We start from the raw sequence: 14,267 nt of genomic DNA on the forward strand, positions 1-14,267 counted from the left end.
AGAATTTCCATCAAAATGTATTGATCTTAATTCAATATATTCAATATAATATATTTGAATAGATAAGATATTTTCTGTGAACAATTTTGAATAAATATCTTATTGCGATTATTTTGATTGACTATGATTCTCATGAATGGTACTTTTTTTTACATAATTATTCTCATTTTTATTTGAGTAAAATGTTTAAAATATAATTTTTTTACATTATTTTTATATTATATTGCATAATAATGTATAAACCAGGACAATATTTAATATAAAATGGTAATTTTAAGATTTTGGTTAAGTGTTCAGTCCTTGTGTGAACTGTACGTGAGAGAGAGGGAGAGACGCGTGGAAAAGCCGTCTCACTTTATTTGAGCCATGAGCATTAATCTAATGCATATAAATGTGAAGACAGTGTAACACACAGTCTCTGCTGCTACAGTGCAGAGAGAAGTGCTGACACGACTGATATGGTTGTTTTTTCCTCCATGAGAAGAGAACTACATGAACAAGAAACTATTACATTTATTCCTACAAGCTCTTCGGTTGACCTGTAGGGGTCAGGAGTGGACACTTCATGTTGTCTGCAATGCACAAAAACAACAGTTCGCGCATCGCAGAGCTGTCGCTTTCCGCTTCTACTCGATCTCGTTGGTGGTTCCCGCCGTGACCTGGATCTCTGTTTCTGCAGAGGAATAAACAGGAAGTCAGGACGACGACTCACACCTGTAACCTGTCAGTAATGTTCCGTGTTTAGAATGTTTTTTTTTTTTTACCTGGGCAGGGTCCGCATTCCAAGATAATGTCATCTATGGCGATGTCGCTTCTCACTGATGAACCTCTGGTCGCTTCAAACACAAGCTGGAACGACCCAAACAGAGAGAAACGAGAAGTTTCAGGTGTTTTGTTTCTTTCTATAGAGACGACGACTCTCCCACACCAAACCCCACAGAGAAAATCTACAGTTTTAGCTCACGGGGACACAGGAGCTGCTGGAGGTCCACTGCTGCCTCGTGTGGTCAGTGAGTTAATTGTATGATATATTAAGAATGTTTGTTTTGTGTGTCTTTATCCTCGTGTTAGACAGATTGTTTAAACTGCTCTCTCTCTCACACCAAACCCCATAGAGAAAATCATCACACACAGGAGCTACCGGTGTGTCGCACAGTTCACATTTAAACAAACACCTCCGACAGCTTTACTGCCATCATCTTGGACTTTGGTCAGGTCACTCTGGACAAGACGAGGATTAAATGTTATCAAAAGCTTGATTTAAGGTGACACGATGTGGGCACTAGGGGGCGCCAAAGTTGCAGCTATTTCTGAGGACTAAAAAGAACACCTTGAACTTCACGATTGAAGGTCTGATCACAACCAAACTTGTCACATTGTTGTAGTACATTATGTTTTCTGGTTGAACAGCCTAGGTGGCGCTCTTGCCTGGTGCTGGCTGTCACACTGATATTCCACTCTGGCTCTCAGCCAGGCGACGCTCTGCTCGCCGCTGCGTTCCCACAGCGACGCGTCCTCTCCGCTCTTGTCGAGGTGGACGCTGAGGTGGCCCGTGCCCGAGCCATACATGTGGTAGAAGAAGGTGAGACACTGGCGCCCCCTGGAGCCTCGCAGAAGGCGGGACAGCAGCCGCACACTCTGCCCGGGCAGCATGGGAGACGCCTCCAGATACAGGTAGTATCCTGTCAATCAAGAGTCACCACGTTTGTCTTGTAACAGATGATTTTAACACGTAATTCTTTTACAGTAAACTGTGGGGGACGCTCACCCAGTCCGGTGCTGTGGTCTCCTCTGGGCCCCGTGTACGAGGTCGGGGTGGGTCCTCGTCTCCACTGCCAGTCCGCGGCATCCGTGTGTCTGTCCTGAGTGTATCCACACAGTCCCACTTCAAAGTCACAGTGTCCCGGCAGAGAGGAGGCGAGCACACCTGCGACACAGAAAAACACACTTGAATCAGAAATAATTCCTCTTTAAAGTGATAAAGGATGAGAACTCTGTGGTTACCCGTCTCTGTCTGCTCACAGTCCCCGAGGCTGACGCTGATGTCGTCCAGAGCCACGGAGCCGCAGTCCCAGAAGTTCCCACAGGTGCTGACGAAAACCACCTGAACAGGTAAGAAAAAAAAACAAAAAAAAACGTTAATCGCTAAAGTTACAGTCGTATATAAAGTCTTTTTCTCTGTTTGAAACAGATTAAATTTGGGTTTTTTTATCCCTGCGTACCACTGTTGGTACACGCACCACACTTTGAGAACCACTGCCTGTTTCATTTAATGCTTTATCCTTTCTTGTTCTTGTTCTAATGAGAAACAGCTCTGATGTTTTCTTTGTTCCTCCCCTGTGGCAGCTCAGCACTTCCTCACATTTGTTTGCTTATTTTTCCCCTTCATTCTTCCCGTCCCTCTGTTCATTCATTCATTCATTGTTTATTTATTTATTAGCTCCTCTTTTTAAGTGTCTTTTTCATGTGTCCTGTCCTCCATCCTTTCACACTCTCTCCCTCTGTTTCCGCTTCCTCCTCTCTGACCTTGGCGGGCTGCGATGTTTGGAAGGTGACGTCCGTGGAGATCCAGATTCCTCTGGATTTCTCTCCATGAGTCCAGATCTTCTCATGGCTGCCTCTCTGCTGCTGCTGCTGCTGCTGCAGATACACCACCAGAGCCTGGTCCGTCTGGTTGAAACCTGCAGTTGCCAGAGTTATTTCCAGTTTGGTGAGTCAGTCAAATAAATCCCCAGCATATGACTCACTCACACGCGTGGATTTGAAAAGGAAAAAGCAAAATATCATTTCAGTCTGAGGAGCAGAGCAGAGCTCGGAGGTGGCGCTCACCCCTCAGAGAGAAGTAAAACCTCAGGCAGAACTTCAAGTTTCCTGGCAGAGTTGGACCAATAAGGCGACTAACGTAGCCGGCGCGGGGGCTCAGGCGAGAGTGAGCCAGCAGAAAAGATCCTGGAAGGAACATAAAGAGACAGAGAGTTTAGTTTTTGCAGAATCTGCTCACGACAAAAACATGATTTACAGTTTGGATTTATCTCAGGCTGCTTTTAAAAAATTTGGACTGTTTCTATAACGGAATAGAATTTAAAAATGCTCGTAGTGTCTCGTTTCACAGAGACTGAAGCCTCTGCAGAAAGGTCTTAAATCTGCATTCTCTTGGAAGACCATTAGGGGGCGACTGCACTGGTTTTCATTAATTAATGGTCTAGTAAATTGTCCAGGACTCAAACTTCTCGCGTGAGGACAACCCTGTATGTAAAGATATCATGAACAGCCACCAGGGGCGACAGTTGACTCAAAAGTTCATGAAATTCTGTTTCTGCTTGATTTATAACGTCAGTGAAACAGTTTCCTGAGGAGTTAATGCTCTCAATCACGAGTGTCGGCTCTTCTTCAACAGAACGTTGAATTTTGTAAATAATGTTGACATTTACAGAAAAATACACGCAACTTAAACTTGAACCTTCCTGACTCGACTCGGTCATCATAGTTTCCTCCACATGCTCATGTGTCGTCACCTGCTCCCGTGGTGTGGTCTCCGTTCCTGAATAGGTTGGGCTTCACAGAGACCCTCCTCCACGAGGACGACTCCGCCCCCTGGTCCTGGGTGTAGTGGCAGAAACCCGACTCAAAGTCACAGTTGGCAATGGACGGGTCAAAGGTCGGCTCTGTGGAGTTACCGTGGACACATTACGATTCACGTTTGAGATTTCTGTTGCAATCTGCAGTCCCACCAGCAGATGTCACTAATTCTGATTTTGTAATCCTGGTCGTCGCTCACCCGTGTCTGCGCTGCAAAACTCTGGAGAAAAAGAAATGTCGTCCAGTGCAACTCGTCCACCTCTTGGACTGTTAAACGCCACCTCAAACACCACCTGCAGGGGGCGACACACACACGCAGACTGATGCTAGTGTGTCTACAATATCGTAAAAATGAGACATGTTTTTATAACCGCTCACTCTCCCGCACCAAACTCCATAGAGAAAATCATCGTTTTTAGCACGCAGGGACACAGGAGATGCTGGTTCACTGCTGCCTCGTGTGGTCAGTTTGTGTCACTGAGGTCAATCTGAATGAAGGATTTCAAACTCTGACGCCACAAATGTACCCTTTTGTACTTAGTGATGGAGGCAGCAGTGGATCAACAACTCCTGTTTGCTGTGATATGAAATCACTGATTTTTTTCTATGGACTTTGGTGTGGGAGAGTGAGCGGTTTAAAAATGACACAAAAAGTTAGGATAACAATAAGAAATTAACAGCAATAACAATAAAATTGTTAAGATATGACTGGCCTACGATGGCACAGATTTCATTAAGAAAAACACAACTTTACTTATTAATAATTGGAGCGTGCTGACCTGAACAGAGTAAGGTGCCCTCAGGTCCACCTGCACAGGTATCCACTGTCCAAGCGTCTCGCTCCACTCGCTCTGGTTTTCTGACCCCGCCCTCCACAGCTCCTGGTACTGACCCAGGCGGTCACGGACGTACACAGAGAACAGGTTCCCTCTGTCCTCGCTCCTCTGGTACTGGAAGCTCAGGCAGCCGGACATGGGCTCCGTCGTCATGGGGGAGGCCAGTTTGGCCATTTCCTGGAAGGTCTTGGTGTAGACGGAGTCCACGTACATGAAGTGACCTGGGAGGGAGGGAGGGAGGGAGTTTACACAGGAGTCCGGACACACCCACTGTATAGTGATGAGACTGGGTTAATGTGGTCCAGGTTAGCAGACAGGGGTGCAACAAGGGCCAGTCCAACCTGAGGTTTAAACACTGTAATATGGTCAGATACGTACAACCATTGATAGGTCTGCTAATTTACACTCAAGACCTAACACAGACGTTATGTTAGCAATACTTCCTCTAGAGGGCAGTGCCAAAATCATGGCAACCATTGTGGTTGATCTGCACGAGATGGATGATATAGACTCTAACCCGTCGCTCTCCCGATTGACTGAACTATTTACTCTATACTGCTCCCAACATGTCTGGTGGTGTCACTCCGTTACATGTATAATTTCGTCCATCGAAAAGTGCCGTCCGTCTCCATCTCCGCCCTTTGTGTATCGCATCGGCTTTTTATGGCTTTTGGAGCGTTATGACAAAATCTTTGGAAAATGGCTCCCAACCTAAAGCCAATCTTGACTTTTAAGTCTTGAATAAAGAGATTGAAAGTTCTGTTTCTATGTGGATGAGGGCGGAGATGATTTGCCTTTGTCCAAGTTGTATTTTAATCTAGGTGGCACCAGTGGTTGTAGAGAGATGTTTCTACAGGACTGAGCTGAAGATAAACAAAAAGATTGTGGGACATTATAAAAATGTCCTGTCACAATTTTCCTGACCAAAATAATTGCATTTAATACTTGAACTCAACCAGCTGTATAATTATGGACAAATGTCCACACACATCTACAGGCCAAAATCCTCTCACGTCCTCGTCTGGACCCAATTTTCAAGATAATTTCCAGAGCTTGAGTCTGAAAACTGCTTTAGCATTGGTGTGTCAGACACTTCCGGGACCTCGGGCTAATGGGGGGAGGAGGAGGAGGAGGGGCTATGTTGACCCAACTGAAGCAAGCTCATGGTACAAAATGTGCAATTTTTATGGAATAACGTAATCAGCTGTTCTCTGGGGGCCTCAAGCAATTACATGGTGTTTTCTCACCCAGATGGTGTAGAGATCCGAGTGGTCACATAATCACTGGTTCAAACCCGCGGCTGCAACACATTAAAGATGAAAAAAATTCTACCTCCAGGCTCTCTGCTTACCACCCCGCATAAATGGAGATTTAAATGACAATATTCTGTCTTGTACTATCTTCTTAAGAACCAAGTAAACTACGGAGTCTACACTGACATCTTTCCAGAAATAGTCGGGCTGGATTATTGAGAACCAAACCAAAGGCAACCAAAGCCCACAAACTCGGCCAAGTAATAACTTCAGAGTTTGTCGCAGGGTAGCCGGGCTCAGCCTGAAGATGGTGGTATACTTCCACGCACATGCCGCCGTATCACGGACCCTGATATACTTGGGAGACGGGGTCCTGTAGTATCCCACTTCACCATCAGGTGGCGGTACGCAGCCTGGACGCAAGGAATAGGTTACCCTAACCAAAGAAGAAGAGTACAATGCTACAGCTCCCTTGGTTCGAATGGCTCACAGATGAAAGGCCCGTCGTGCAGGGTAGTCAAGGTGTCAGCCGACTCGGTTGGAGGGCCACCAGGTCAAGGTTTGGATGGCTATTCTTGGCGACGACTTCTTCTGTTGTCAAAATGTTTTTTCTGCTTGGTGAGTGGGGCTTAATACTCCACCTACCAGCGGAAGTTCAGTTTGCGCATGCGCTGTCCATGCATACCCAACAAGCTCTTTGTGCGCAGTTCCAAAATCTAGTATACCAGGGCCTTTAGTGACAGGGTGAAGAGCTTGGACATGTGCGAGGGGCTCAGAGGAGAACTGGTGCTCCTCCATGTCAAGAGGAGCCAGCTGAGGTGGTTCAGGCACCTGGTTAGGATGTCTCCTGGATGCCTCCTGGATGCCTCTGTAGGGAGGTCTTTCCTGGCATGTCCTTCCGGGAGGAGACATCTGGGCTGACCCAGGACACACTGGAGGGATTATATCTCTGGGAACGCCTTGGGATACCCTGGAGGAGCTGGCAGAAGTAGGCATCTGGACTTCCTTTGCTAAATCTGCTGCCCTCGCAACCCGTTCCCGGATAAGCAGAAGACAAAGGAATGTAATGGAGATTGCAGTAAAGTGGCTCACCTGTCTTGTTGTTGTAGGTGTGGTCATTGAGCAGGTTGTTGTGATTGAGCAGCTGGCTGCCTGCACCTCCAACGTACCAGTTGACGTTGGCGTTCCACTGGTTGTTGTATCCACACAGATGAGACTGTTCAAAGTCACACTCTAAATGCAGAGAAAACACTGGAAATCAGTCACAGAGCTGCCGCCATGGGTGCGGCTACAAAAACCTCTCGCACTGTTGTAACTTTATACTCTTACTACATGTGTCTGTGTGTGACTATTGGCAACAGAAAACAGATGGTCTTTATTCAGCCACTGTACCATGTGTGTGAGTGTGGACCTTTGTTCTGTGAAGTCACCCACCCAGGCAGTATCCGGGACTGATGTGGATCTCAAAGATGGCCACGCTGCTCCCAGCGCTCTGTCCAGGTTTACCTTCAATGACGACCTAATGAAGAACACCTGTTCAGTAACGGCATGCCACACCAATGACATCACAGACAGCGGACGTATGGGAGGCCAGAGGGAGTTCATGCATGAGACACAAATCTACTTTGAAAGCTCTAGAGAGACAGGTTTACTGTAACAGTGTGAAAAGTACCAAATGACTGGCACCAACCGATCCATTCTTTGGCACCCTTCCCTTGGGGCACCAGAGTAAAATGGTACGGTAAAGTCAGGATTGATCTAAACCGGCTCCACCCATGACAGTCAGCTGATTGTGCGACAGAAAAAACGTCACTCCCTTGTGACCGATGTTTCTTCTACGTCCACAGTTTGACGTCTTGTTGAGACAAAACGAGCAGGGTAAAAAAAGAGCTGCTGGACGTCCTCCTTTGTTGTCTGTTGTGTCGCACTTTCAATCTTTATGCATAGCTAACGGCTACTGTACGTTAATGTAACTTATGCTAAGCTAACTCTAACTGCCACTGTACGTTACTGTAACCTATGCTAAGCTAACTCTAACTGCCACTGTACGTTACTGTAACTTATGCTAAGCTATTCTGAGGAAGAAAATAAGTAACTGAACTTTCTTTTCAATGACTGCAGCCATTTTGTGGCTAACATGTGAGCAGACGTGGATGTAAATATCAGAACCTTTTTTTTTGTTTTGCTGCCGGTGTTAAAATGAAACCTTTGATTTACACCATTAATTATTTCACCCTGGTAACTGAAGTGAAGTGTGTTTACGTGCTAAACACAGCACAGCAGACCTGGGTTAGCTTAATGTAGGTCACGACCCCGTCACAGTCGACTCGTAACGTAAACATGTGCCGCACTATTCCCTCATGGTTTACATAGTGTGTGTGTGTGTGTGTGTTTCTCCTCCTCATATTGCTCTGCACGTATAGTGTTAACCTACATGTGTCGGCTCTAATCCACAGCATGTGTGTTTAATTATATAAACTATAGGATATCTTGTAATAATTATTTTACCATTTTTTTCCATATAATATAGCAGCACCAGACGAGCCCGCTCTTCACGTATCCTGAGGGTAGCCATGGTTACCAGTCCTCAGGAACGCTCTACACCGTATTTTGTGCACTTATTTTTTGTTTTTCTATGGCTTTACAATAGTGTCAACTGATTTCTTTTGTTTTCCAGCCGTATTTAAACATTTATAAAACACCTGACAACGCGTTTGTCATTTCATCACGCTGTTGGACGGAACTTTCCTGTCGGAAACTGACGTTAGTAAACCGCTCAATCTCCCACACCAAAGTCCACAGAGAAACTCAGTGATTTTAGCACGCAGTGACACAGGAGCTGCTGGTCCACTGCTGCCTCGTGTGGTCAGTTTGTGCCACTGACGTAAATGTGGACAAAGAATTTCAAAAGCTGAATTTATTAAACGGCACATTTGAACTTCGAGATGGAGGCAGCAGTGGATCGATGAGTTTCTCTGTGGGCTTTGGTGTGGGAGAGTGATCAGTATAAAACTTCTCTTTCCAGTCGGGAAAGGCTGTTTAACAGCAAGATAAAGTGGCGACCGCATTCTTTAAATATCAGAGGTGTAGATGTTATCAGCTGAGCCTCTTGTGTCCCTGCAGGCGGCCATGTTTCAGTTCAACCACCCTGAACCGTCTCATTTTATTGAACACTAACAACTGTCAGGGTCCATTAGTGGAGCTTTAGATTCTCTGCCTGTCAAACAAAGATGAGACACTGTGGTGTGGGTGTGTTTTACCCTGTAAGGCTCAGTGCTGTTCTGCAGGTCCATGCTCGAGATGAGCCAGCTGTCTGACGGCGTCCGGCTGCTCCACAGCGGTCGGTCCAGACTCTTTCCCTCCGAGCGCCGCAGGACCTCCAGACTCCCCGAGCCGCTGATCTGGTACACGAGCCTCAGGCAGCTCCACTCGCTCTGCTCCAGGAGTGGACTGAGCAGAACTCCTGTGGTCTCTCTCTGAGGTTTGTCCCCCGCGTCCTGGTCATCACTCACCGCCGCGTCCACGGCAACAAAGTGACCTGAGACACAAAAGAATGAAGATTTTTTGTTTTATGTCACTAGTTTTAGAACTCAGAGCAGCTGACTTTGGCCCAAAATCCTTTTTTTCCTCCATCTAATAAAATATAACTGTTTAAAATAAGAAATAATACAGAAAAGTGATTATTTAACAGTAACCACTTATTGAACAACACTTATGTGCAATTATATACAGTATTTTTAATGAAAATAATACATGAGCTGAATATTAAATACAGGAAACGGGTCTTTAAAAACTAAAATTTGGATGAAAAATTCAAGTTTTTGCAACATTTATCAATTTTGTAAGAACAAAACACAATTTGTAATAATTAGCCAATGTGAATTATTAAAACATAACAATTATTGATTAATCACATTTAGATGTCATCCATAAGAATCTGATCTGTTTCGTAAACAAACTGTGTAATAGTTTTCTTTTTCACTCTTTAGCTGATTTTTGTTCACATTTAATTATTGTGGATTAAAATCTAAAATTGAGTCAGATTTATGAATGAATAAATAAATCAGGTAATAAAATAAGACAAACTTCAATAAACTAACAGAAAGTGTTTAGCTGCAGCTAAAGCTCTTACTTACAATATGAAATAATAACAAAAACATGGTTGATTTAAGATTGTAAGTTAAGATTTAACATTAAATTTGTTCATTGATTACTTTTGTGCTTCTCATGTGAATTTCTGAAACTCAGCTGTTACTGTTTTCTGTCTCAAAGCTCTTGATCCTCACTGGTCTGTCAGTTATTAGTTGACCCTTTGACCCCGGGGGGCTCCTAAATCCTGACAAACTCCTGTGTGTGTGTGTGTGTGTGTGTGTGGGTAAAAACACACACACACACCTCTTACTTCTGTTTCTCTAAAGTTTACAGTTTGAACACGAAGAAACACGTTCATAAATGTTAGAATTCAGAACTGGTCCCAACCTTTTTTTTTTTTAAACAAGCCGTCGCCAACGGTAACGAGGATGGAAACAGGAAAAGAGAAAGAAAGAAAGAAGGAAAGAGTGAGTGAGTGGAGACATTTTCAGACATGTCTGAACAGAGTGAAGTCAGGAGAAAAACAGGATCCAGATCCTGGACCTAGTGCAGCAGGAGAGGAAATCCGACCCTTCAGTCTCAAAAATATGAGTTAGATTTAACATAGAGAATGAGAAATATGAGTAAAAATATCTGTAATTTGCTCGTATTGACGATTTTGAGGTCACTTTTCTTCAAAAATTGCAATAAGAACTGTAAAATCTGTCCAGTGTACCTAATAAAGTGGCTGCTATGTGTAAACACGACTCCTGAGGGCCAATGGGCATCGACTCTGGTCAAGAGGGGGCGGGTCTATCACAATTAATGATATTCATAAGAATATTTCAAAGTAAATGTGCTCGTTTGGATATGGAACAACGTAGACTTCACAATAAGAGAATAATATGAGGCAAAAATTAAAACACCAAACAAGCTTAAATATCTCCTTTTCGCTCATTCCTAATTTATTGAGTGAAATGAATGCATACGTTTTTTGTCCTGAATGTAAATTTTCTTTCTTTTTTAGATATAATTTTCACTTCCAGGCCACCGTAGCAAACAGGCAAACTATTGGACCTGACTGAGGGAGCGTTTGTGTGTATACAGCAGCAGAGCAGAGGGAAGGTGGAGACATGTTGTCTATCATCCGTTATCTCTGACAGCTTCACACACTGACAGAACTCAGATGTGGGCGTTTTTTATGTTTTTTTTCTGGGTTGCTCGTCTTCTCATCAGCTGCCTGCATGTGTGATTTCACTGTCTCCAGATGTTGACACAGAGAAGCTGCAGTCAACGAGCTCCAGATGTGACTCGTCTCACCGTCCTGCTCCTGTGGTTCAGTCACAGTCAGGACCAAAACAACAACAGCAGCAGCATCACAGCAGCTAGCTACAGCAGCTACAGCAGCTAGCTACAGCAGCTACAGCAGCATCACAACAGCTAGCTACAGCAGCATCACAGCAGCTAGCTACAGCAGCATCACAGCAGCTAGCTACAGCACGATGTTACTCACAGTCACCTATAAAGAACCTGACTTGGCACAATTCTCCATATTAACTCAGACGTTCGCGCCTACAGCGACATTTCAAGACCGGCTTTTTAAGTCGTAAAGTATGGAATTAGATTGGTGTCAACACGTTTTAACAAAGCAAGCAACATTTTATGAATTGAGCAAAACAAAATATGGATTTAATCATTCAAAAATATTGTGTTTTATTTGTTTGAAAATTTGAAAACAAATTTTGAAAACAAACATTGCAAACTTTTAGTTTGCGCCGGTTATTAAAAAGTGTTTTTAGGTTCTTAAAAAGTGTTGTTTGCTTTGTGAAAAGTATTGTTAGCTTCATTTAAAATGTTGTTTGCTTCCTATAGTGTTATTAATTTCTTAAAAAGTGTTGTTAGCTTCTTAAAAAGTGTTGTTTGCTTCCTAAAGTGTTGATTTCTTCTTAAAAAGTGTTGTTAGCTTCTTAAAAAGTGTTGTTTGCTTCTTAAAGAGTTTTGTTAGCTTCTTAAAAAGTATTGTTATCTTCTCAAAGTGTTGTTAGCTTGTTAAAAAGTGCTGTTTGCTTCTTAAAGTGTTGATTTCTTCTTAAAAAGTGTTGTTAGCTTAATTCTTAAACATAGTTGTTAGCTTCTTAAAAAAGTGTTTACTTCTTAAAAAGTGTTGTTAGCTTAATTCTTAAAAAGTGCTGTTAGCTACTTGAAAAGTATGTTACCAGAAAATGACTTTGGTAGAAGTTGAAGTCACTTTTTTTTTTAAAGTAATATTATGTGTGTGACATTTACAGCACTGATACCTTCTTAATAAGTGTTGTTAGCTTCTGAACAGTGTTGTTAGCTTGTTAAAAAGTGTTATTAGCTTCTTTAAAAGTGTTTTTAACTTCATAAAGGGTTGTTAGCTTCTTAAAAAAGTGTTTACTTCTTAAAAAATGTGTTGTTGGCTTCTTAAAAAGTGTTGTTAGCTTAATTCTTAAAAAGTGTTGTTAGCTTCTTGAAAAGTATGTGACCAGAAAATGACTTTGGTAGAAGTTGAAGTCACTTTTTTAAAAATAATATTACGTGTGTGACATTTACAGAACTTCAGTATTAAAAAGTAAAATGTACACAAGTTTTTGAAGTAAAAGTATTTAAAAAGTGAGTAGCTGTGGTGGCTCAGTGGTAGGGCAAGTTGTCTTTTGACTGGACGGTTGTGGGTTCAGTTCCTGGCTCTGGTAGTCTATGGTCTACTGGTTCCAAACATCTATGGTCTAACAGTGTAGGTACCGTCCTGGTGCAGAGTCCAGCTGCTGAAGTCCGGGTCTGATGTGAACTCGCAGGTGTCGCTGTCAAAGTGACAGGAGCCAGGATTCATCTGTTCATCGGCCCGGACGCAGACTTTGAGAGGAGGAGGAGGGGGAGGAAGAGGAGGAGGAGGAGGAGAGGGTGAGAGAGTGAATGGTGAGTATGAATCACAGAAACTGGCAGGAGCAGAGAGAACATGTTCTCATTCATCTGCACTGGCACCAAACGTTCTACTCACCAACAAAAGCCAGGAGGTAGAGAGGCAGCATTTCAGCGTCTGTGGAGCACAAGTTCTGCAGAGTCCTGGAGGAAATGACAGTAAAGTAGTTCCTTCATCCACAGTTTCAATAAAAACACAAAAAGATGCAAGAAAAGTTTTTGTTTTTGAAGATTTTTTCTGTCTCCTCGTTGTGTTGAGTGTCTCTGCAGCTCAGTGACTGGCAGCACACTGGAGCTGAAGACTCTGCTGCAGGACAGCAAAGGAAGGAGGAGGAAGAGGAGGAGGAGAAGGGGGAGGTGAGTGATGAGAGGGTGTGAGGGAGAGGAGGACTGAGAGAGAGAGTGAGTGGTTTAAGGAAGAAAGAAAACAAGATGAATTAAGGAAGAAACAACATCCGTGAACGTTTTCCAAACCATTTAATGACACAACGCGTCAAATATTTCACATTTGTGCATTTCTGACTCTTTTTTTCTGCCAAAATTCTGTTTTCTATCATATTTTAATGTGTGAAGTGGAGGAGAACTCTGCATTTGCTTTTGCAGGGACTTTAATATTATTTATATCAGACTTCTACTGCAGATATATACAGTCAGTGTTGTTTTCTGTCTGTGAAAATGACTGATATAAGTCTCCTTAACCAATTTATGTTCTTACAGGTTTTTGGGAGGAGCCTGTTTGTGGCTAAACTGGACTGGAAGTTGAAGTTTGTGTCGCTTTGTGAGCCACAACGTTCTCCCTGCACCAAACCCCATAGAGAAAGTCAGCGATTTAACATCACAGCACACAGGAGGTGTTGATCCACTGCTGCCTCCATCACTAAGTTCACATGTGTTTATTTTGTGACTTCGGCTTTTGAAATTCTTTGATCGGATTTACTTCAGTGACACAAAGTGACCACAGGAGGCAGCAGCGAACCAGCAGCTCCTGTGTCCATGTGAGCTAAAAACGCTGGTTTTCTCTATGAGGTTTGGTGTGGGAGAGTGAACGGTTCACAAACCAGGTTTTACAACAAGGTCATTTGACACACATGTTTTGAACATATTTTATTTTATTCGATTTTATTACGCAGACCTTTTCTAAAGTGGCTAAAATCCTCTTAAAACCTGGTTTATACCTGAACTCTGCTCCACTGCTGCCTCCATCACTGAGTTCAAACGTGTTATTTTTGGTGGAATGTAGAGGGAAAAAAAAAGAATGCACTGTGCTGGACTGAGGAGATGAGACTGTGCTGCACCACCCTCCACATTTGTGATCCATGTGTTGGAGACTGGATTTGTCTTCCCTTCCTCTGTTCTTTCTTCACTCGGAACAGAACACATGATTCAGTGGCGCTCAGACACGACTGAAGTTTTTCTAACTTTTATTTGCAAAAACAAACAAACAGAGAATCTCCGTCAGAAGGAAAACACTTTTAAATCCAAACACCATCGAGGTCCACGGATCGTAAATCATCATCACGTCGTCTCATTTTTCATTTCCTGCTTTCTTCTTGTCGGTGTTTGCAGAGCGTTTTTTTATTTCTTTCAC

At 43.3% G+C, this 14,267-nt stretch overlaps 1 protein-coding gene across 1 annotated transcript; it reads right to left on the reverse strand.

The window, feature by feature from the left end:
• Positions 1-339: 339 nt before the first annotated feature.
• Positions 340-12,987, reverse strand: LOC131446531 (MAM domain-containing protein 2-like). The gene is made up of 15 exons (XM_058617818.1): positions 12,759-12,987; positions 12,503-12,613; positions 8,929-9,206; positions 7,103-7,187; positions 6,761-6,901; positions 4,359-4,636; positions 3,779-3,872; positions 3,516-3,665; positions 2,830-2,949; positions 2,527-2,681; positions 2,005-2,104; positions 1,769-1,927; positions 1,429-1,682; positions 765-849; positions 340-673 (listed from the first exon to the last, which is right to left on the reverse strand). The coding sequence occupies exons 1-15, from the start codon at positions 12,787-12,789 to the stop codon at positions 627-629; spliced, it is 2,088 nt and encodes a 695-aa protein (XP_058473801.1). The 5' UTR covers positions 12,790-12,987; the 3' UTR covers positions 340-626.
• Positions 12,988-14,267: the final 1,280 nt, after the last annotated feature.

This window comes from Solea solea, chromosome 19, assembly GCF_958295425.1.
Source record: "Solea solea chromosome 19, fSolSol10.1, whole genome shotgun sequence".
Classification (NCBI taxonomy): domain Eukaryota; kingdom Metazoa; phylum Chordata; class Actinopteri; order Pleuronectiformes; family Soleidae; genus Solea; species Solea solea.